This window comes from Tinamus guttatus, unplaced genomic scaffold (genome assembly GCF_059628265.1).
Source record: "Tinamus guttatus ecotype Peru unplaced genomic scaffold, ASM5962826v1 Tinamus_guttatus_pri_ptg000115l, whole genome shotgun sequence".
Lineage (NCBI taxonomy): Eukaryota > Metazoa > Chordata > Aves > Tinamiformes > Tinamidae > Tinamus > Tinamus guttatus.
The window spans coordinates 5,219,079-5,243,777 of NW_028288649.1; the positions used below are offsets into that span (position 1 = coordinate 5,219,079).

The window sequence follows — 24,699 nt, forward strand, 5'->3', positions numbered from 1 at the left end:
GAGTGTTGCCATCTTCTTGCGTAGAGGTACCAAATTACTATAAACCTGAAACAAGCATATGACCTTGCAGTCATACACTTCTACTACTTAAAGCAATTGCTTTAAGCAGAGTTGCCTATTCAGGTACTATATTGTGATCTTGGATGACTGGACTCAATTGAAAGGTAGAATAAAGCAGTTAAGTCTGCCCCTCTTGCATTATAGCACTGCCTGACGTAGCTGGACTCCCTACCTTTGTAAGAATACTGTAAACAACACAGTATTTTTCTTATTTACTGGATAGAAGCATTGCCATTGCTGTTGCTCATCTCCTACCCTTTTTCCTTCCCTGTGATGTGTGCTTATCTTGTGTTTCTGTGTAGTCAAGTGGGTGTGCACAGTGAAATGATCGGTCTCTGTATCAAATATGTCACGTACGGCAGCCCTGGGACCACTAACGATGCCCAGTATAAGGGAATTCACAGCCCCATCGCCTCAGAGACGACTGGCAGAACAGAGCCCCTGCTCTTAGTTTTGACCAAATTCAAATAAACAAAAGCTGATAGCGTTGAATTCTTTGAGATGAGGAAAAAAGGATCAAGTTACCCTACCAGTGTATTTGTGGTGAAGATTCACAGCAGCTTTATGGGATAACGATGATCAAGCCCTAATTCTAGCAAGGCTTCCCGACCAAAAGTTCTGCTTCTACCTGAGCACCTTAATTGCTGCAGGCGCTGTGTCCATTCCTGTGTGCACGTGGTGCTGGGCTGCGCCGTGAACCTGGTTTCTGAGAATGGGAGAGAGAAGGGCGACTTCTTCAGCCTCGACAAAGTGCCAGACATGAAGCCTGTCTTGGAACAATCCCGATGCTCCTTCTTACCGTAACAAACCAATTCGGGTGGCAGTTGAAAAGACTTTGTGATTTAAATCTGCCCAAGCGAGGGAGACGTTTGACTTGTCCTCCGGTAGAAATTTTGTTTAGTGGACTCTAGAAACTTGAGAAAGAAACAAAGTGCTTAAGAGAATATTAAAGGACATCAGCGGCTGGGGAATTGAATTGCCCAGGATGCCGACTAAAACATTCTGACCTCTAAATTAGCTAATGGAATTAATTTCTTGATTTGTAACTTAAGCTCCACGATGAGAATAAAGCATCTGTTCAGAAACTGTAGCTCAGAAACCCTCTCCCAGAAGTACTGGTCTCCCCTCCTCCCTTCCTCTTCCTCCCCCCTGCCAGCCCCAAACCGCCCCCCTTCCACCAAAAAAGGTACAGGCTGTGGGGGGCGGAAGTTTAGGTGGAAAAGCAGCTTTGTCGTGTTGTCTGTGCATCTCTAGTATAGGTATTTGCAATGCCAAGGCAGGCATAAATCCTGCTTCTTGTTCCTTGGAGGGGACCTGGAAGTCCGTAACTCGTGGTGGGGTGGCGGGTGGTGGCGGTGCCGGAGCCAAGGGAGAGCAGGCCCCGAGTACCTGCCCAAGAGAGGCTGGAGGAGCCCGGCCTCCCTTCCGCAAGGAAAAGGAGGGAGCTCCGGGAAGCCCGACTGCCCAGTGGCTGCAACTTCATGTTGTGAAATTGTGCCTTGAGGAGAAGGAGAAACTGAGGATTCGGGTATAACTCCAATTAAGAAAAAATAAAGAAAATTTTTCTAAAACTGCTTAAGAACATACTATTGCAAAGGGAGCTTCTCAAGTGCAAGTTTCAATAATGATTTTGCAGGGTGTTTTTTTTTTTTTTTTTTTCCCTCCTCAAAGTGAGGAAATGGGAAAAGCTGAAAGATGTTAGGAGTTTTACTAGGTCTGCCCTCAGACCTTGACTTTTTGGAAGCACCGTTAATTGCCTGGCTTGATAATCATACAAGGCTTAAAAGAGCTGATATTTCCTTGTATTGAGATCGTAATAGTTACCTGAAACAGTGCAAAAAATATATATATATCTTTTTAATGTTGGCATACATATTAAAGGCACATTAGGTAGAGCACTGATGCTTTGTCCTCAATGCAACTGCTATTTAATGTCTATTTTCCAGGGTCTTTTAAGTATTGCTGAATCAATGACACTGTTTAAGCAGTAGTGACTGCTTTTAAAATGGAGGTTTGCTGGAGGGGAAGGAATTGGCAAATAGAGTGTATCAGGGATGTCTGAAATCTGCTCCTTCCCGAAATGTTTTTGCAGTGAAGGATTCATTGGGATAAATATTAACTGAATAATTCTGTTTCTTTTGTGCTGAACAGACTACAAGCTCCACAATTGCTCGCAGCTATTACGATGGTTAAGTATTTTGAATGAAGGAATAAACAAAACAAAACTCCTACCTTAAGGGTTTTTTGGTCTTTTTTTTTTTTTTTTCCTCTCTGACAAAGCTTAAAGAGTTTTTAACATCTCAAAACATGTTTGACCTCCCCACCCTTAAGCCATTTTGACACTCTTTGCCATTGCATTTCAACAGGAAAGAAAGATCCTTTTTATAGCCAAATGGCTTCCTCTTCTCTTCTCCCTCTTTTCCCTTCCATCCCCCACCCACGAGTGCCTTTCTAGTGCTCGGCCTTCAGCTGCTGCCTGGATACTGGCTGCATCTGTCTTGTTTCGATGGTCCAAGGGGGGAAAACGGCGCAGAATGTGACCGGAGGGGCCAGCAACATGTTTCTTCTCAAACGTGAAAGGAAGCCCCGCACTTGCTTCTGCCTGTTTCCCTAAACCATTTTTAATCAATCATGGCCAGAGCTGGGAAGTGCCTCCCTCCCCCCGTCCTGATCCCTCTCCTAAATAGGTGGTCTCATTTGAAAGGCCAAACAACACTTTTAATCTGGAGAAGTATGAAACAAACTCCTTTTATAGACTCTTCCTTGAAGAAAACCCCTAGGAGAAATTGCAAGCCAAATAAAGCATTGCTCTGGATAAAATTCGGAGGCTCTGGGAAACACTCTTCCCGAGAGCAAGCTGGGCTTCCTAATGCGAGCACGAAAGTTGAGGATTAAAAACCGATTCTGGTCTGAGCAGCGCTTGATGTTTTGTGGGGACCGTGGTGTAAGGAAGATAGAGTAACTGTGAGGCTGATAGAAGACGGTAGTTCCTGTTTGGGGAGGTGAGTGTTCTGGCTTTAAGTGTAGGAATAAAATCTGTAACAATGATAATCTGAACCATCGGGAATGGTTTTGTAATCTTGCCGGGGGGGTGGCAGCTGTTTTTCAGAGGTAATCTGCTTGGGTTTTTCGGAGTGGTGGCAGGGCTCGCAATCCTGTTTGTAAAACTCAAGTTACAGATTAATTTGCTCACCTGAAAGTCTGAAAGTCATCTGGTTGCACGCAAAATGGAAAGAGGCTGTCTCAAGGGAGCCTGTTTCACGCATTGGCATCCCAGCCTGTATTTCTGTGGCTCTTCTGAGGTGCTAGCATTTATTTACACTTCACCCCCTCCTTTTTTTTTTTTTTTTTTCTCCTTTTCCCTCTCGCCCCCTGTGATGTGTATTGTAACAGATTGCGGGGAACAGAAGAAACCCTTTTTTTGTATAAGAACTTATGCTACTTTATCCTTGCTCTAAAAAATGTCCACATGGAAGGGTCTGCTGTACTGTTCCTGTACTCCTTCATACATTCAAAACTTGTTAGCTGACCTCATTTTTGAGTAGGCTTGTAAAATATGGTTGTAGATGTCTGAACCATGTTGCGGTGTTCATTGTAGTGTTTTAAAGCTTCATGGAGTAAGTACAGTATAGGTACATAGGATTAGGAGATGCAACCTAAACTAAAAGTTTTTGTCTTTCTGGCTTGGCTACTGCCCATGAATTCAATACCCAGGGTGTTGTGGAAACCATTGCTAGCGTGATCGTGCCCGGTTTCATGTCAGCGCTTCTCCTGCAGGAACGGCGCTTGAACTTTGGAATCCACTTTCCCCGCTTCTGTGTCGGGTGGCAGAGCAGAATGGATGTTTGCACTTACCTCAGCACGTGCGCTGACTTCCAGATAACAATTATTTGGCTTTTAAAACATCCTTGTAGTTGGCATGTTGAATCAGCTTGACAGGGCTGCCCTGTGCGTTAGGGCACTGCACGTGTGGGGAGGGCTGGGGAGTCCTTGTTACCTGCTCAGTGCTCAGGTGCTTTAGCTTTCATTAACAATGTGTTGCAGCAGCGCATAACCCAGCTCTTGGGGGTGACTTCTCTGGCTTGCTTTTTGGGAGCAAAAATTCATAAAATAGTGACAAGAACATATTAAAATAGACTGCATGCTAAGGAAACATTGCCTCAAGTGTGTGTGTTTATGTGTATGTATTCTTTCCAGTTCTTCTTGTTTGACACATATTGCTGAATTTGTTGTGGAATGGGTGGCTTAGCCTAATGCTGAAAGAATATTATATTATTATCAGTTTCCCTAGGAAAACATGGACTAAGTAGGCAATTGGATTCACAAAAGGTGAGTTTAATACTTTTGACTCAATAGCCTCCTGAGTTGAAGGGGCAAATTATCTGCTGAGTCTCAGCAGGACCCAGCGGAGATCACAGGGCAGATCAGTCTGTGCCTGCGCTGGTGGGATTTAAGTGCAGGCATAAACCCTGCCCTGTGTGCTAGTTGGATTTTTATGTCTTAACCAAAAGAGCTGTGGAGCCCACCAAGTCCAAACTTGCTTGTAAATAAACTAGTTTTTGACTTGACACTGATTCCCAAGAGGTGTGAATTTTCCTAGGTGAAATGAGCTGTTAATGCCAAAGACCTCCCTAGTTTTGAACATGAGCACACACTGCTTTCCCCTGCAGAAAAACAGCAGAGCAGGAAAAGAGTGCAAATTAGAATTGTGCCTATTAAAGTGACTGGCACTGTGCTTCCACTTTCAATGTAATAGGAATTAAGAGATTTTTATTTGGAGTTTATGGCTTGCTGAGATGGTGCCACGAGGATTTGGCCTCCTTTAATGAGGCTGTGGTGCAAAACCCTGCGCGGGGCTAGGTCTTGGCTCTGTGGCCGGGCCAGGTTCAGCGCCCTGGGTGCTGGAGAAGGGGACCCTGAGGGTCAAAGTGCTGTTGTTAGGGGTTAGTATGGAGAGGGTTTTCCTCTATGAGCCCTCATCTTTGCAAGCACGTCCTTGTGAGGACGTTCTGGGTGCTGCATTGCAGGTAGGTAAGTGTTTTGTGTAAGTTTTTGTACTCTCTTTCAGTTGGGCTCACCTTCCCCGGCTGCTTCCACAGGCCACCCTCACAACTGTAATGCTGGATAAACTGGAGGGGAGAAACAGTGGGGCTTTGGGATGGTCCCTTGGAGTAATCACTCAAGACCGTATTGCTACTCTGTTTGATATAATGAAACCACACCATTCAAGATACTTTTACAGTAAACCTCAAGCCTCATACAGTTCCAGTCCAAGGTACTGCCTGCAGTGAACCTGCTCAGTCTTTTTCCTCGCTAGGCTGTGAAACCATGCAGTTTGCAGAAGAGCTGCTGCTGTCCAGGGGGAGCGTTGGCACACTGTATGGACCGAGCACAAAGTCAGTGTTGCAAGTGGAACTGGTCACGATGGACCTCCTTCATGGGTTTACTGAGAGCTTCTGTAAACACCAAAAATGCAGCTCTTGTGCATTTAGGTTTGGTAGGTTGGTTGAAATCTTATCTTTTTTTTTTTTTTTTTTTTTTTTTTTTTGCTTGTGTTTGGCCCCACAAGTTCTTTCACCTGTCTTCTAATTCAACTGCCTTTTTTTTTTTTTTTTTTTTTTTTCCAAATCTGGCTTTAGTGAACAAATGTGACTTTGGGGTAAGGGGAGAATATTAATGTACAGTGTAACTGGGGCTTCTGTTCACTGTAAGGGTCTTTTGACCTGCTTATTAGTGGGGGCATTGTTCTGGTAAGCCATTCCAGGGCCCATCCTGCCAGTCTTCTGCACAGGATTAATCATTTCCTCTTGACCTCCTGCTCTCTTTTCCTAACATGTTGCATTGATCAGAATCCTTAACTTGCAAGTTTGCTCCTGTTTAAAAAAAAAAAAAAAAAGCGGGGGGGGGGGGAGGTAGGGAAGGAATGCAAAGAAATTGGATATAATGTCTGCTGTTAACATTCTTAGTAAGCTTTTTCTTTTTCTTTTTTGACTCCTCCCCTCTTCCCCCAAGAAAAGAAATCCCTTCCTGGTCTGTATTAGCTCCAGATCTCGAGCATCTTGAGTGCCTGTTTCACTGAAATTACTTTTTTTTTTTTTTTTTTTTTTTTTTTTGAGTATGCAACTTCCTGCAAGATCAGCTTTGCTTATAAAGGTCACATTTGAAAGCCTCAGCTAGACAGGGCTTTAGCTACTGATCTGCTAGATTGTAGAGCACTATATTCATCTTCTGTTCACAGCGCCTGCAATATAGGTAAGCCAGAATCAAGAATACCATATGTAACTCTTACCTAGTGTTGGTTTTTTGCCCCTTTTTTAAATGCCAGTAGAGAAGGGCATTTATGAGACTATGTAAGACACCTTTTAGTAGAGGAAAGTTGTGTTGTATTTTGCTGACAGCATCTCTGTTGCTCTTTTAAGAGAGCTGTAGGTGTTAAGGTGCAAAGGTCTGCAGCCAGTCAGCCCTAGGCGCCACTACTGGCAGAGAGGAAACTTAGTTATATCTGGAGCACCCAAGGGGCACTGTCCTTCCCATACTGTCATCAGCTGGCAACCCCACCAAACCTCCTGAGAGCAGACTTTCTTGTGACACTTCAAACTCACTTCTGTCTACGAGCAAGTCCTGCTGACCCACCATGTCCTAGGATGCCCTGGCGTTTGAGAAGATGGTTGCTTCAGCTGTGCTTCCTCTTGTAAGGTGTTAATAGCTGCAGAAAGCCAGTGGGGTAAAGTTGGAGGTCTCTCTCCCCCTCCTCTTGTGCAGCTTCTTTCCAGAGGGCCTCAGTGTCACAGGTAGCTCTCAGCTCTTTAAAATGAAAGCATCTTGGCCTTTGCTTTCTACCAAGCAGGAAGGAAAGCATGGTAGGCTTTAAAAGGTTCAGTTGCAGGGGGTGTTAATCTGCCTCGTATCACTGAACGCTGATGCCAACTGATAAAACTAAAATAAAAAACTTAGCACTTAGGCACAAGTGTCCAGCACTTCTGACTGTTCCCGCCCTTTTATTTGTAGCCACATTTAGACTCTGTAGGGGAAATAACTCCAAAGAGGATTAAGTATGTGGTTGACAAAACAGACCTGGACACACATTTCTGGGATGGCAGAAATGGCAAGGCTAGAAATGGATGAGGAGCTGGAAAGCATGGGATGCGATTCCCCTAGAAGCATGGTTTTCAATCAGTATTTGCTAGGGGAAATGTTACTTTATGAGGCAGGAGGAGGCAGCCTGCCTGTCTCCTAAGCTCCTGGCGTCAGCTGTGCCTGAGATGACAATAGCTCTGTGTTCTGGAAGCCGTGGGGGTTATTGGCTTTTGTTGGTTACTTGCTTTAGAGGAATCTCCAAATTCCGTTTTGCTTCCTGCCCAAAGGTAGGGTTATGGCATCATCCTCCTGGTAAGGCAACTACCACCGTGCAGACCAGAGAGCAGTGTGTTCAGCCCAAGCAAGAAGATATGTGTTGCTTTGTGAGCATACCCAAAGGAAGGGGCACAAGAGAGTCTTGCACAAACACACGTCTGTGGAGGAGGAAGCAGCCCTGCTGCAGGCTTGGTTATAGACCAAGTAAAACAAAATCTACTGCTCCAAAGGAGAGCTCAAGGCAATGGTTTCAGCACAAGGCCCAGGGCTACGCGATGGGAGCCATGTGTTTCTCCTGCTTGCCGTCCTGAGGTGTTGCCACATCAGCAGCCCTGCTCGCAGCCCTGCCCAAGACCTTGGGCTAACGCGTTGTTTTTGCTGCTGGGGCCACCACACCCGCCCTCACGGCCTCTCGTCCAGGGCTCTGCTGCTGCCTGTTGTGCTCCCCACCAGCTCCCCTTGCATCTGGCTCTGGTGATAAGAGGCACAGGGGCAAAGACGTGGAAGAACAGGCGGTCACAAAGGAGGGCCTCTTGGTTAGCCCTGATCCAGCTGCCAAAGGTCTGCCTTCCTCTCTCCAACCAACATTTCAGAGGGCTGTGAGCTCCCTTACTGTCATTAGGTGATAGCAAGTGAACTCCTTCAGTTATGGTGGGGAAGGGGACAGGGACATAACATCCTGTGCCCTTTTCATAAGCTATCTTGATTGGACTGTATTGGCAGTTATCGCCTTCCTCAATCCACAAATCCCATACTGCCTCCTTAAACTCGCCCTTCTGTGTGTACAAATACACACTCTGTGTTTTCCATTTTGAGACTATGAGTCATCAGTGATTCTCTGGAGATTTCTTCTGAGTAATTCAAAGTTTGGAACAAAGGCTTTTTTTTTTTTTTTTTCACTGGGAATTAAGAATCCTGCCCCCTTTGATCATGATCAGTTCCTAGTGATGAGAATGGAGGTCGTATAGAAAACACAGTCTTTTTCCTAGTACAAGCAGAGGGTATTTTTCATGTGGCAACCAGTGTAGTGCTAAGGCAAGATCAGGACTACTCAGTCACCTGGATGATTCCTGCTAGGAATCATCCCTCCCAAGCAAGGTCCTTGTTGGCAGCAAAAGGCCACCTGCAGTGCTGGTGAGGATTGGGACCCTGGTTTTGGTCCAGGAGGTACTTCTGAGACCCGTGGGGCCTTAGGGCATAGTCTTGCCCTATTTCTACCTCGAATGATAAACAGAACTGCCCGTTCAGGAAAGAGGATGATGATGTAGCTGGATTTGAAAGGTTTTCATGGCAGAAGTTGGGTCAGTGTGATGCTGAAATCCAGAAATAGCCTTATTATTCACTCCTAAACTAACATGAGTTGGTATCTGACTTGTTTGTGTGAGAAAACCACTAATGGGACTCCAAGTTTAGAAAACAGGAATGTGGAGAATGGCTATTTTTAGCGAGGCCTATTTCTAGCTTTAAGGCTTTGCACCTCTTGCACCCTCCTCGAGACTGCAGAAAAGGAAGGCAGAGCAGCAGCAGCCATAAGCATTCACTTTAAGTTGTAGCTTACAGATCTGATGCAAGCCTGGGACTTCTCTTCTGAAAGCAGCATGCAGTGGCAGAACTCGTCCTCTTATCTAGGAACCAGTGGGCTCAAATAGGTCACACGAAGTGAATATGACACTTCCTGGTGTCTTAATGAATTTGAGCTTGTGCTGATCTAGTTAAACTAGAATGCTAAAGAAGCAAAGAGGACTTATTTTTCTCTGATCTGTCCTGATGAGGAAGTACGAGTTGTTAAGCATCTGCAACCTAAGGTTTTGGGCATGTTGTTGAGCTTTTTAAGTGCTATCCAAATTCGGTATAGGAAAAAAAAAGGCTATTTAAAATAAACTGCCCATCTGTGTCTTCCTCTGCTTGCTAACTGCACAAACTTAAAGTTGATTCCTCTGAGACGTTATATCTGAATTGCCCTTCAACATTCTGTTCTGGTAGCATTCAGTATTAAAGCAGGTTTAAGCAACATTCTTCCAATGATTTGAGCGTTATGACACTAGGCCCTTCAGAGGGAGAAGTCATATTTGCAGTTATCAGCTCAGTTGTGCCAGTTTCTGTGTTCTGAATGTGTCTTGTTGGGCTGTCTAATCTTGAACCTTTCCTGGAAAGGGTGTGCAAAGAAATGATTCTGCCCATGGCTGTGAAAATCCTGACTCTGAAACAACCTGCTGACAAGCCAGAACTCGGCATGTTCAGCTCTGGTGCTCAGCAGAGCTGTGTGCAAGAACCAGCTCACGAGCCATTGCAGAGTGTCTTTGCCTAAATAGTGTTGTGGTCTTCCCTATTCTGAGGAGTGCGATCTCTACACCAAACGCAGCATTTAAAAATGCACAACTAAAACTGTTTATAAGTGTAATCTACTGAAAACTTAATCCAGGAAGGAAATACAGTGTTTCAGTATTCTCTACAGCGCATTCATTGTGTTCTTAAACTCAACTTGCTCTCCCCGCTACTTGCTTGAGCATCTTTTGCTTTGAAGCTTGATAACTTCACATTCACTAATTACACCTTCAGCTTCCTTGTGTTGGTCTTGGTCTGGAGAAACTGAAAGGGTAGTTTAATTTTTTGCCTGCAAGACCTAACACCCTCCTCCCCCGCAAACTCGGGGATAATATTCCACTGTGCCAGATTGCCCATATTGCCACCAGAAAATTGCTTGGACCACTTCTTACAAAATCAAAGGTCAACTCCATGCCTTGGTGGCAGCTGGGAAACTAATGATTTAATGCTGCTTTGACCTTTGCCTTCCTAGTCCGTTTGAGTCTGACCCAATGTTTTAATTTTCCAATACTGCTGGGCAGTTGGCTTTTGTCTGTTTCCAGATGTAACTTGCATATTGGAGCCTGTTACTGAAGTGAGAACAAAACATTTTGGCCTAAAAGGGGGGAAAAAAAAAAAAAAAAACAGCATCCAAATTTTAAGCTACAAAATGCAGCTGTCCAGTTGTGTGCGTGTGTGGGGTTTTTTGTTTTCCCCCAAAAGGCAATGGTGTCTGGTTGGAAGGGGAAAAACTTGAATGTTTGCCTGGCATTTACATCAAGATTGAAGTATTTTAACTCGTCCTTCCAAAATACCCCTCCTCACAGGTCTGTGCAAAAGTAACTGAGAAAAAAACAGTAGCTCTTTCCCCTTGTGCCCCCAATCCCTCCAAATCGATTTTTTTTTTTTTTTTTGGGGGGGGGTGGTCATGTTTCATTTCATACTGGAAACATGAGAGAAAATGCCGTAATTGGTTTTGAAAATGCATGCAAGGCAGGGGCTGACCTAGACTTGTGTGTGATGAGGAAGGTGTGGGGTGCTTTTTACAACATTTGATCAAGGGGCACAGTTCTATCCCCTGGGTTTTTGATGTATCTGCGAAGTGAATGAAAAGTGCATCACATTTCTCTAGAACCATTGCAAGGCCCATGCTTTAAATTTGCTAGTAATGGTGTGGTAATGGTGCGGTAAGTACCCTGAGGTGAGCAGCCTTTGCTGAAAAAAGTTTCCTGATGGTTTGTAAAGATCCCCCTTGAGCACTCATATACATGTGGAAACTCCTCAGCCTGAATGTGCAAATCTCTTGGTTTTTGTCTGCTGTGTCCTATCAAGGACCCGTCTGACTTGATTCTTGCCTGAACTACAGTGCCGCTCTGAAAGGTCAGCTCGTAGCCGCTCTCCTGTGCGAGGGGTTAGTTTTGCAGAGCAGATGGGCTCCTAAAACTTTTATGGTCTCCAGTCAAATCACCTCAAGCTGTAATCTCATTAAATCCTAAGTGAATCAGTGGGTCTGGTTATTACTTGAAAGGGGAGTCACAGGAAGCGATGTTCCCTATGCAGTAGGTCCACACTGGCATGGAGCTACCAGAGGTCCCTGCCTGTGTGTGGTTCTTTAAGTACTCGGATAGGAAGGGAAGAAGCCAGGTAACCTGGTGCAGGGCAAAGCTGCCTAGAAGTGAAGGAAGACCAGTAGGTTTATATTTTCACGCTTCAGAATTTGGTTAAACCGTTTTTTTTTTTTTTTTTTAATATCCCTGCCTGGGTTGCAGAAAATAATCTCACCACCTCATTAAATAATGATAATAAAACCCTATAGCTTCTTCAGAAACAACTTGGCAAGCAGGGGAAATGTGCAGCGAGCATAACAATACATAGAAATAAATGCTCATGGCTTAACTTCTGTTAGCTTCTGTGTCAGAGATAGCTGCATTTGTCAAAACGCTGGTAACCGAATGCCAATTATGCGTGGCTGAAATGCAAGCCGTGTGTGTACACAAGAGCATTCATAAAAAATTCCTGCCGGCTGTGCTGAGGTAGTAAAAGCTCTGCCTTGCCTACCTGCTTCCTCCCTGCGGGGGAAATCCCGGCCTTGTGTAAACCTCATCTTCTGGGGGAAACTGTGTACCTAAGCACGGGCACGAGTTCAACTGCAGTTCGTCAAAAAAGCGGCTCATTTCTAACGCACGTGTCTGGGGTACGTTTTCGCTGCTAGGAAGGCTATGACAAAGGTTTTGTAATGTGTGCATAAGAAATTTGACAAAAAAGATTATTGTCATGGAATAGCATTTTTTTTGTTTGCTTGTTGGTTTTTTTTTTTTTTTTTTTGGTGGGGGGGAGCAAAACTGGTGCATCACCATGTCCCCAAGGATTTGAGGGAAGGATTTATGTTTTGGCCCTCTCTTTCTCCTTTTCTCTTTGGTAATGCGAGTTGCATTTGGCGCTTAACCCTCCTCCTGGATAAATCTGATTTGCCCTTACTGTTCACAGTAGAACATATATTCCGTATATGGAATTCCACATATTTTCATTTGTCCAGTTTTAAAGCTCAGAAAAGGCTACCGTTAGGGTAACACCAACTTGCCTGCGCACTACAGAAGCAATCCTGAAGTTACTAAATGTTATGTAGGTGATGATGCTGTTGGAAAGCTGGCCCTTTTGCCTAAGTTTATAAGGTATGTGAGCATTTGAAGTCTGAGACACTTTCACAGCTTTAAAAAGTCTTTGCATCATGTTGCTGAAGCAGAACAGGGTGGCACCCAACCAGTTTTAGTTTGGTTAGGCCCAAACCATGACGCTGTGCAAGAACAGCTGCCCGGTGGCAGTGCGAGTACTGGTGCTGTGTATGCGACTCATGGATCGCATGGGTGGAACAGGTTAACATGATGAATATATGTATATGAATCTTACTTATCTAGGGGCTCGTGGCTGGGATGAATTATTGATACCATTACTCTCCCCAAACTGAACCTATCTCTGGTCACAAGAAAAAAAAATGCAGTTTTTAGTGTTTCTTGTAGGTTCTTTGTTTCAAATCTGGTCTATAGCTTGAAGGAATTACTTTGCCCTCCTTCAGCTGTTATTTAATTGAATAACTATTCATCCTGGAGCTCTTATCTCTTCCCTCCTTTTTCTGATTCAGATGGACAGAAAGGATCTTAATGGTCCATCAGGAAAAGGACTGTTAAAAGAAAAGGTGGGGCATTTAAAGAAAAGATATTGTTTGCCAACGGTGTACTTCACAGCAGTTAAACCTGTGAAAGAAAATGTCTTCTGGGTGCAAAATACTTGCTCAGGAAAAGTCATAGGACTTGAAATTTGGTAACTCTGATTGTTTCCAGAAGTTTGGGAACAAGTGCAGAATATAGTGAGCATTTAATGTTGCGCTCTGAAACTTTGGAGGTTCTTCTTGTGCTCTGTGACCACAGAAACAGAAGCATCTGTGTCAGGGGCAAATACTGCAGACTTGTCCTGTATCTTCAGAGAAATAGGAATTTCTCTACTTCTGTGTTAACAGTCTATAAACAAAGATGTATCTGTTGTTCTTACTCTTATGTAATGATGGTGATAAACTTATTCTGAGTAAATATTTCTGACTTCCAGGAACAGATCTCCTTATTCTTAGATCTGTTTTTCTTTTATGATTTACAGTATCTTTTTTGGCAGTCATTGCAGAGCTGTGTCACCGTATGATAGATGGACAAGAATTTACTCATTGACTCACAAGGGATTAAAGAGTAACCTGCAGTGATGTTTGTTGTGTGATTATTGAAATGCCCTGTGGCTGTTAAGACAGCTAGGTCTTCCAAAACAAACATTAAATATTAGAGTTCAGTTAGAAGTAATGGTGCACTAGCGCCAATAGGAAAACATTTCCATGAGGCGTCTTTCATAAAATATGATGGTGTAATTCTCAAAACTGATACGAATTGCAACAAACCTATTAACCTGAGAAGTTTGTTCCTGATGCTCTATTACAAGCAGTAAAGCTTTCATTTTTGTTTCTGTGGAAAAACGTACTTGGGGATGGGTGCTGAGTCATAGGCTGAGAGTAAATAATTGTTATTTGACATGGTACAATTTGATGGTGATAGCCAAGGGACTCTGATACAGTATCTCTATTGGATGCCTTTGGAGACTACTGTCTTACTCTAGAACATACCACTTCCTTTCTTGCAGTGAAACCTATTTTTTTTATGTTGCTGTTGATAAGATTTCATTATTAATGACAAATCCTTACTGATCTTCATCATGTCATAATTTTTATTCTTACTCTGAAACACGTCTAGTTAATCTAGTAGACTTGTACACTTGCCCTTCAAGTGTATGGGCACTGACTTGGTGTGGAGGCAGCCCTTGAATACTTACAGAATATAGTATAGAATATTTATTTCTTCCAGATGTCTGTTGGCCACTCTTGGGTTTAGCAGAGAAGCCAAAGTTCCTTCAAAGACCTTTTCCAGTAAGGAGCTCTCGGATGTGGGAGTGTAACTGGACAAAATAAGTGACTGGCACCACGTCACAGAAGAGCAGGCCCCTCCAGTGCTGCCTTGTGCTTTCCACACAAGCAGTAACGAGAAATACTGCAGTGTAAAACACTTGGTGTGTATTTATATGTCAGCTTTTCCAGACAACTGGCTTGCTCGTTTCCTAATAAAAACTCGTAGTTGGTCGTAGTTGCTGTGACCTGAGTTTGGTGCGCGTATGGCATCAGTGGTGTTTTAACAGGCACGGGTTGTTTCACTATTTTTTTTTATTAAGCGACTCCTGCTATTGAGGTTCAGCATTGTGGCTGTTCTTGTTGCACTTTGAAGAGCAGAAAAGGTGAAAGGCAAAAGCAGGGAGAGCGCCTGCATTCTGTTCCCTGCCTGGTGCCCAGTGCACGGTGGTAGCCACTGTCTGATGCTTGGGGTTGGATTTGTCACTAACCCCCCACACACTTAAACTAAGTGCCCCCCTGGGCAGTTTCTCCCTATCAGGAATTCCTTCCTGATAGCCCAGTGCCCACCTTATGCAGTAAAGCATAAGCCTACAGTGCTGTTCCTTGCACTTTATCCTACAGAGGTGCAGCTGTCACAGGACCATAATAAGGTTCTGTTTCTAATTTTAAACTGAGATTTCTTTTTTTTTTTTTAATGTGCGAGTACTTACAAGTCTTGCCACAAGGCGTCATTGCAAGCAGCCTAATCCCCTCAGTTATTGGTGTGTGCGGGGTATTAGCGCGTGCGGCGCTAGGGAAAACCTGCACCGAGGAACTGATGCTGAATGAACAGAGCCTTGCACGAGCAGTTCTGCCAAATGTATTATCAGTAGCTCTCATCTAGCAAGGGCTTTGAGACTGGTTAGCTGTCAAGCTGCCTGTATTTACTTCCTAAGGCTGATCCTTTAAAAAAGCGTACGGATGCTTTTTTATTCTATAAGGATTATGCAACATCATTACAACCATTTTAGTGTAAATAAAGAAACTGGAATAGAGGCAAATCTTCCCCCAAGTAGAGTATGCGATTTCTAAGTAGAAATTAAGTTTTTGAACTAACCTGTAATTTAAAGTTTAAAGGAGATTTTCATATGGAAATGCAGTTGATTAAAATTTCAAGTGTTGTTCTGTACTATTTGTCCTCTGCTGCTGTTACTGCAGGTGAGACCAGGCAAGCAAGGGGAAAAAACTATATGATATAGTTGCACAGTGCACTAGGAAGGCAAACAGGAGTGGGAATTAAACTTCTTCATTTTCTAATGTTCTCTCCTTGATGCAGTTTTAATTACAGGTTAAACGAACGCAGTGTTTTAACTTTTTTTTTTTTCTTTTTTCTCTCCCAGATGTGGTAATGTTTATTATCCTCTCTTGTCTTGCAGCAAACAAGTGTTAGATGCTGTAAACGAAGCATTGCACAGTGTGAAAGAGCGTAAGGGCTAGTGCACAAACAGGAAACGGTTTGTGTACTAAAGAATTCTTCCGAACAAAGATTTCTGGTATTCTGTCAAAAACAAAGACCTGGGGTGGAATCTGTTGAGAGTAGAAGTCCAGGAGGCCGCAGTTTCTCTGGGCAAACGTATGAGATAAAGGAAGCTTAGTGTTTCCCTGAAGAAGGAGGAGGAGGAGGAAGAAGAAAAAAAAAAGTTGTTATTTCTCTGCTTAATCAGTTTTTCTTCCCTAACAAATGAATTTGTGCAGTATTCAAGATCTGTAGTCTAGCGTGCTCTCTGCGTGCACCCTCCTCTCCCTCCCCAGCCTGGGAAAGTGTTTAGGTTCTAATGCTTTCTAAAAACACTAATGGCAGATTACTGCATAACTAGACTTAATTTCCCAAGGTCTGTTTTGGAGGTAGTGGTGGTTTGGCTATAGACCAGCTCTAGAAGTAAATCAATGCTACAAAAGAGCTGTTTGTGCTGGGACCAGCAAAGCTGATCTGTCAGGCTGCACGCTGTCCTTCAGCTTAACTCTGCTGTGAAACGACGGCTCAGTTTGTTCCCAAAGGCTACCTGGGCCTTGAACCAAACCTGGGAACTTTGGAGTAGTAGCTTGTTTTGGTTTTGGTTGAGGTCCTCTGTTTGTCCTTTTCTCCGCCACCTTTATCAGGTCCAAAGGCATAAGGTTCAACTCGAATATACTGGAGACAAAGCTGTTTTCTAGATACTTGTTTGCAAGGTATGCAATGGCATCCCTGCTCCCAGCTTTCTGCCTTAAGGTCAGCAGTTGCCCAGGCCCTGAGCAAACAGGTTCTTGGCGGTGGTGTAGGAATGGGGCAGAGCTGAGGCATCTTCAGTTGAGAGCTGGTGTTAGCCACAGAGCAGGAAGCAGGAGCCTCAAGTGTCCTCATTCCTCTGCTAACCCTTCCCATGAGCAGAGAGAATTGCAAAAGCTCCCATGTTGAAGCTGTTCAGAAAAGGAAGAATACAAGGAGTTTGCAGAGATGTTGAGATTTAGTGTGTGCTCTACATAAAACTCCACTGTGTACAGTAACAAACCTGTCGTCCAGTTCATTAACCCATTGCAGCATCACTCAGCCTTTGACTGAGAACCACAAGATACTCTCTGCTTTGAAGAGAGCTGAAGGTTGGGGAGCTCAGGGGATAGTTTGCCCCAGTTTAGCAGCAATCTGGACAGATTCACTTGGAAGTAAATCTGGGTCCTGATGAAGTCTAATATCTGCCTCTACAGCAGGCTCACTTGCTTCCTTGAACTGTTGAATGCTTGGATTGACCTACAAACCTTTCTGCCAAGACCACCCTGCTGCTATCTGTGTCGCGTAGATTTGGCACAGGAGCTGCATTTAAACAGCTCATGACTTGTGCTGTGAAGCACTGGGTCTCCCCTGTTGCAAGCTCCAAAAAAAAGAGCTGTCTTCTTATCACCACTGGCCCTAGTAGCTACTGATATTATTGCATGTATCTATAGATGGGTAATTTACGTGCCTCAGCACTGATCAGATGCCATGGTTCTTAAAACAAAAGGAATATGGATTTCCTTCCCCTAAAATATTTGTTTGAAAGAAAATCAATAAATGTAGTCTTAAATGTGCAGTACCTAAGTGATAGCCCACTGTGGGATAATTATGCCCACACTGCCTCAGCGTTAGCCCAAGAAGTGTATTAAATCCTGCTTATCCATATTTGGGAAAAAGTGGAGCAATGAGCTTTTAAGAAGAGGATGTGAAATGTGATTTTTCAGTCCACCAGTAACCAGAATCTTTGAGATAATATTTAATAATAATTAGATTGGATGGCCCTGTTAAGCTTTAAGTGAGCCAGGTAAATGCCAGGTAAATTCCAGATGTATGGTGTGCTGTTAGACCTTTCTCCCTATCTGCAATGGATGAGCTTGAGCTGATGGAGATGCCTGTGGTGCTGCAGCTCCAGGGCTTTAGTGGGTGGCTGTAACCAGGAGATGCAGCCATGTCATCCTCTCTTGAGATTTCAACCCAAAGCACAGTGGATGTAATTTTGTAATATTGCAGTTAGCAGCTCCTTAAACCATCTTTGTCCAAGTTGTGATTTCCTACCTTCTAGCCACAGTTCACAGCCTGTTGCCACACCTTTGGGAGTAACACTGGGTGGCCTTCACAGCAAAGGGGATCTCAAAGGATTTGGGTTAGAAGCGACACTCCTTTGCCAATGCAAACTTTGATTGAAATGGTGTTTGCTCTGCTCCCAGCTGTTATTACCAAGGGGCTTTTCTGAACTCCAGCAATGCAGCTTTCTTGGATTAGAAGATAAAAATCAAGGATCTCGAGGGTACAGTACTGTAGTTTTAACAGCCCGTTTAGTTGCTAGAGCCAGGTGTGTGTTCTCACAGCTGGATTTTGAGGAAGACATCATCAACTGGAAGTAAGATAAAAAATTATTACTGTGAAGTTGGCCAAGCATCAGATCTGAACCATGTGGCTTTCTGTTGTAGCTCAGTTTACCTAATAGGTAGTCATAATCTGAAACTATTTCTCTCTGACCTTAGTTGTGGGTTTTTACCTCTTCCCTTGTGCCTGGCTTGACTGCTCCTCTGATGCCAGGGTCAGCTGGTTGAGGTAACTCCTTTTCTAAGGTTAGACTCCTGCTGTTGGCAGTGATTTCACCTCCCCAGTCTGTTTGCAGGAGCAGTGAGGTGAGTACCAGGAGAGGAAGGGGGAATGGGCTTCTTGCCTTCATCCTTCACTTCAGAGCAGCAACCAGGTCAGTTTGGCTGCAAGATGAAATCACAGCCTTGAGCTGTGGATTCACATTTTGAGCAGTGCGGCTCACGTTGAGGTTTGGTAAGCGAGCTTTCTCGCCCACATCTCTGATTGTTCAGTCCTGCCCCAGTGTTGCCACCTGTACTGGCTGTACTGGGCCAGCACAACTACCTGTGTATCTGAGAAGCAGGACAGTTCCCTCTGGAACATCTGGGGAAGGAAGGACATCAGCATTACTGCTTAAAGAAAAGGTGCAGTGCATTACAGCTTTATTTGCTATAAGCTGCAGGCTTGCATGAGTCTTGAATGCCTTCATTATCCAGCCTTTTATCATTCAGTATGGACTAAGCAAATGAAGCTGAGCCTAATAGGGCTGAATGATCCTCTTGCCCTTGAGCTTATGAATGGACCAAAAACCTCCTTGGTTCCTCCAAACCCTGCCAGCTGGGGGGGGAGGGCGGAGGGGGATAAATAGCAAAGTGGTGTCCCTGAATTCCCTTTGGTAAACCTTGCTCTGTGCACACTGCATGCACTATAGCATAGGGCCCACATTATTGTAGGAATCTTGTTGGATGGGTATCAACCCCAATTTCAGAGTGAATTCTTTGGTCGGCTGTGGAGGCCTTTCTGGAGCGTGTGCACCACGGTGGCTCGATGCCGCCGTGAACACTTCTCGTTAAGCCGGTCTCTTCTACACCGGAGCCTGTCATTCATGTAGGCATTCGAAAAGAGTAATTTGTTCATTAACTGGGAAAGTCAGGGGGCTGGAATTCTAGGTTTTTAAGAGAAAACAGTGTTCTGGGTATAGAGGGAAATAGCCTGTAGTTCTAGTGTGTAGCATATGATTTGCTCCAGTCTTAAAGATCTATATTTGGAGTTTAAGCTGAGAGTATATATAACATCTCTGTAGGAGTTGAAGTTCCTAAAATGCTGCTCTAATCATGGTGACAACTAAGTTAATTGTCACAAGTTGTCCTCGAAGTGGAAATCAGGGCCAGCTTCCTACAGAGTAAAAATTACCTCTTTCCAATTAAACTCCACAGTGACCATCTGCACCAAACACTGAACCAGTGTCTTGAGTGGTGTGTGTACAAAGAGGGAGGGGGGGAGAAGTGCGGCATGAATGATGCAGGGAAGCAGGTTTTTCTTCCAGTGTTTTGGAAGACGGCAGGGCGAAATGGGAGAAAATCATGAGAAAGTGAATTTATAATGAATTCGTAACGGTGCAAGCTTTTCAAACACCAGTGACTTTGGTAGCACGTGTTACAGTCAAGGCAACTAGATAAAAAAATACCTTTAGTAGTGGGAAAAAATATCTAGATGGGTAGAGTATGGTGTGTGTTCATTTTTTTCATAAACTCAGGATAAGTTACAAAAGATAAATAGAGATTCTTTTCTTTCAAAAGCAAAATGTAGCAGGCTACTTTTTTGCTTGTATTTTTCATTGTTTGGTTTATCCAAGGCTATTGGGTAGCTTGCAGAGAACTGGACACCTTAAAATCTGTCCTTGCGTTACAAACTGTTAGCACTGTGAGCTTAAATAAAATCCTTACAAGATACTGAAATGCCATGGCCGAAACTAAATGCAGCAATGCAGTTAGGTGGCTTCTGTTAATTGACATGTGCATGCGTATATGCTCTTAAGCATGTGCATGCGTATATGCTCTTAAAGGTGCTCCAGTGCGAGGGGAGGCGGGTGCTCGGTGTGAGTTGGGAGGAGAAAAGGGCACCCTTAATGCTGCCGAGAGGGGGTTATTTAGCTATAGGTTAAGGATAAGCCTCCTCGCTGCTGTTCTCGCCGGGTCTGCGGTGCCCGCTACATTCCACTGCTTTTGTCTGCCCTTGGTATTTGGGCGATTCTGGCGAGGGCTGGGAGGCAGGAGGGGGTGCGGGAAGGCGGTCAGCGGTCCGGCTGGTGTGGGAATTGTGGCGCGGGGTCAGGGTTTAGCTCTCGCGGCCATTCATCAGATGATGATTGATGGCCGCGCCGGCCCGGGGGACGTTTAACAACGTGGCCACCCCTCCCCCGGCCCCCTTTGAAAGCAGATGGACCAAAAAATGGGGAGAGCGACACCCAGGAATTCCCGCTGTTGTAAAATGTTTTTTACGGTACACTGTACAGCCTTTCCTGAAGCAATCACATTTATGGCCTTGCTGTTGTATTTCTGGGGCTGCTGCGGCTGTAAAAGATGAATAGCCCTGTAATATGGTTCACTGATTCTGTTTAAATTGGAGTAGGCTCCCTTTATTGTTTTGTGTCGAAAATTGTATGCCACCAATTCAGGAAATATTTCCTGTTTGGGAAATAATCAACCCATAGCTGATTTATTTTAAAATAAATCACTATCAACTATCTCCAAAGCAATTCCCCCTTTCACTTCTGCCTTTTCCCATCTTCTTTCAATTTTGGTGGAAACTGATAATATATTAATTAATGTAATAAAGTGATTTAAAAATAATTTACGAATTATTCTCTCTTCTCCCCCTCCCCACTAGAACAATATTGACTTTTAGCAAAATGTATTTTGATGTGGTATCCATTTGTTTTATTATAGAAGAATCCTATCTTGCTGTAATCCTTTACAGATTAATTACTATAGGGAAAAGAATCATTTAAATAGAGCTTAGAAAATTCTGAAGTTCTTGGAAAGAAGAAATGGCTCTGCTCTCCTATCGCTCTCTCCACCTCTATGGGAACATTTATGCTGGTCGGGAAAACTAGAGCATTTGAAGACTTTGTTCATAAAAAACTTGCTCAGACATTTGGGAAACAGGCGAATTACCTGAGTGGTGGCTTAAATTGTAGCGTGACTTCTGTCCTCTCCACCCCTATTGCTCTCCCTGAAGGCAGGACAAGGTTTAAATAAATAAATAAATAAGTTTCAGGACTTTTCTTCCAAGTATTGCTGCTTAAAGTTTGACATAAGCAGCCAAGCTGTTTTAGGGGAGACTTGGAATTGCTTTCCCTTCCTCCCCACTCCCCTCACGTATCCACAGTTCGAGACTGGTCTTTTCATTTCAAAAAAGCAAGGAGAATGGGCGCAGGGGGAGCAGTCGCTTGCCCTGTCCACTGTGTTTGCTTATTTTCTCCCTCCTCCTGTTAGGAAGCGGCGTCGAAACGTGTCCCTGCCAGTAGGTGACCGGGGAATGGGAGCTGGGGACTCCCACTGCTCTGCCTGCGTGGCCAGAGGGACGCAGCGGGAGACCTGCCTTCCTGGCACTTCTTCCAGAGCTTCCGTTTGCTCCACTGCCTCCCGTTCGCGTCCAGGAAGGGCCTTCTGGAAGGTTCCGCGGCCGTCTCGAGGCTGACTCACGCCCGCAGTTTGCTCAGGGCGGCTGGCTCCCTTCCCCAGCGAGCGCCCGCCGCGGGGGTTATGCATGGGGCTTTCTCACGTGTGTATTTAAGATAACTTTGAAATAACAGGGTAATGGTAGAGTATGCAGGATCGCCCGTATTTGCTTCCCCCTTCCCTTCCCTCCCCCAGGCTCATTAACTCCTCTTTGCTCTCAGATTTACATCTAGGTTGTGAACTTTGTCTTCACCATTTTCTCATTACTAAGAAACTATCAATGGTTTCTAGTGCCTGCTCAAGAGCTGTGTTTTGGGTTGTGATTGTCTGCTGAGGTGTTTTGGGGAAGTTTTTTGTTTTTCTCCTGTGTAATTTGCACTTCTGAAGTGTCCTGTTCTTGTGAATTCAAGGGTGATCTTTTCCATTGTGCGTTTTTTTTTGGGAGGCAAGAGGCAACTGAACACCTTAGATATAGTTTCCCTTTGGCTTGAGCAATTGAATAATTGTCAACCACTGCACATGGTCACCTTGCAGCAGGAGCACCTGGGCCTAGGTAACGGGACTGTTTGCTCCTGTTTACCCTACTTTTGGTGTTAGCTGTTTTTGCGGGGGTGGAAGGAGACAACTGAAGTCAGGTTTAGCTTGCTTGGGAGCTTCTGCTCATATGGTCACCATTTTCCGTTCAGCTGCTCTACTTAATTGAGGCCCCAAATCCCTACTGTAGGTTTTTAAAGTACATCGGATTCATATGACTTAACTTGATACCCTGTCTTGGTTTTCATCCTCTCCAACTTCTCAGTTGTTTAAGTGGAGTTCATTCAGCAACATGTAATAAATGTTCCCTATAATTTCAACAGTGCAATTACAGAGCTGCACCAAAAAAAAAAAAAAAAAGTAAACACTATTCAGATTTAGGCAACCACAGCATAAAGACAGGGAGTCCTCTAGTTGAAGAAGATGCTGTTTTATTTGACTAATGCATTTGGGAACTAAGGCAGCACATCCTTCCAGAAGACTAGGAGAATCTGAGATACTACATGGGGATTTGGTATTTGAACAGAAATAAAAGGAGCTCAGTTCAGATTTCCCTACAGCAAAACCTAACTTGCAAAAGAAGGGATTTCAGTAAAACCTCTCTGGCACGCGCGCGCACGCACTCAGACACACACCCCTTTGAGGAACTAATCCGTGTAGCGCTTCAGCTGTTGCACTCATAGAGTTTTGAGCAGGGCTCCTGCGATACAGGAAATTTGATGGGATCACCTGTCTTCCTCCCCCCTTCCTTCTGGGGGAGGAGGGCAGAGCGGATGTCACACGTTGTGCCGTGAACTATGCAGTGGACCTGGAAGATGCTGGGTGGCAGCCATGAAACAAGCCAGATACCGAGTGCTTGTACAGCCTGTTTTGCTTTTACTGTTTTCCATGAGGTAGGGATCAAACAGCTGATGATGGAAAAAAAACCTACTTGTAGTGTGGAAACTCTACTTGGTCTAATCCTGTAGTGGATTTTTAAATCTTTCATGGTAATCTGAGACTTTCTCACTATAATACACTTTAAGGTTACATAGCTGAGAGAATTTAATTCAGCAAAGTCTTGTATTCATTTTTTTTTTTTACTCTTTCACTTGCATCTTTAAAAAAGGCCACACAGATGATTTTGACTCTTAAGAAAACGCGATTCCATGGGAGAGGTTATTTCTGCATACCACTTCCCTCTGCTGGGAGGAATGAAAATAGTTACAGATGATGAATGGATGCTGCTTTCTTTTTGTGAGATAGCATGTTCTGTAAAACACAGCAAATTGAATATAGAGGTTTTTTTTTTTTGTCCAAGTACTATGTGAATATTAAACTGTTTTTAGTTGTTACCCGGAGTTTTCCATGGTATTTAAATGCTAGAATGGACAAGTTAACATGCAGTTTTGGTCTCCAACTTGAGTGTCTCCAAATATCCCAAGCCTATGAAACACTATGGCACTTAGCAGACCTGCTTTCTTGGGGGATTGTAGAAGGGAGTTGTGCCTAATAATGCCCCTGCCCTGAAGGCAAGAGTTGTGATGTTTTGCAAAAGTAGAGAGGATGGTTCTAAACATGGGTGACTTGCCTTCCCCTTCCCAGGTAGAGGAGATGGGCTGGGACACTTCAATACACAACCCACCTAAGAGAATGCAGTGTTTGTGTAGGCAGGAAGAGTATTCCTCTGAAACTTGCCATAGGTGACATCTCCAATCTGCGAGTGTTGGCAGATGGCTTCCGTTCTTAAGAGAAGGCTGATGGGGACATTCTTCCTAGTATTGTATTGCAAAGAAAACAACGAAACTTTCATCCAACTGTTGGGGTATGATCTGGAGCTTGCTAGGAGGGATGGCTCTTCCTCTGCGGAGAAACTATTGTGAAGTCTTTGCCTATCACTGTAACCTATAACATCTCCTTTTATAGTTACTTGCTTGGGCTCTTTTCCTTCCTGGCACTTTTAATTCTTTATTATAGGTAATGATAAAGGTTTTTCTCTTCTAGGTGTTGCATTTCTACTGTGATACCTGTTCTGTCCCCATATGTCGGGAATGTACCATGGGACGACATGTGGGTCACAGCTTTATCTACCTCCAAGATGCCCTGCAGGATTCCAGGACTCTCACCATCCAGCTCCTGGCAGATGCTCAGCAAGGACGGCAGGCTATTCAAGTAAGATACACTTGAGTATTTTATTTTTATCCCTTTTCTGTCTCTTCCACACACCCCCACCCACCCACCCCAAGCTGTGTCTGTTACAGGGCAAGGTGTCAGGCAGAAAGCTCGCTCTGCTTCTGCTGCCAGCCTTCCCGCTCCTTCTGTTCTCTGAGATTTTTGACAGAAGTGTCTGCATAGCTGAAAACAAAATGCTGTTTTGTGAATTTTGCATTCTTGCGGCGTCGTCCTGTCTTGTAAATAGCAATATGTCTAAAGCTCTGGGCAAATCAACTTGAGCATGAAGCATTTTGAACAAAATTCTGATTCTGTACAGTAGCACCAAGCCCACTTTTGTTTTT

The 24,699-nt window shown here is 44.1% G+C and overlaps 1 protein-coding gene across 1 annotated transcript in view; it reads left to right on the top strand.

Moving 5' to 3' along the window:
- TRIM71 (tripartite motif containing 71) overlaps positions 1-24,699 on the top strand; it is a 49,488-nt gene that overhangs the window by 13,686 nt on the left and 11,103 nt on the right. The window contains exon 2 of the mRNA XM_088521137.1: positions 24,188-24,355. Within this exon, the coding sequence (XP_088377263.1) occupies positions 24,188-24,355 (168 nt within the window). The remainder of the gene's footprint in view (positions 1-24,187; positions 24,356-24,699) is intronic.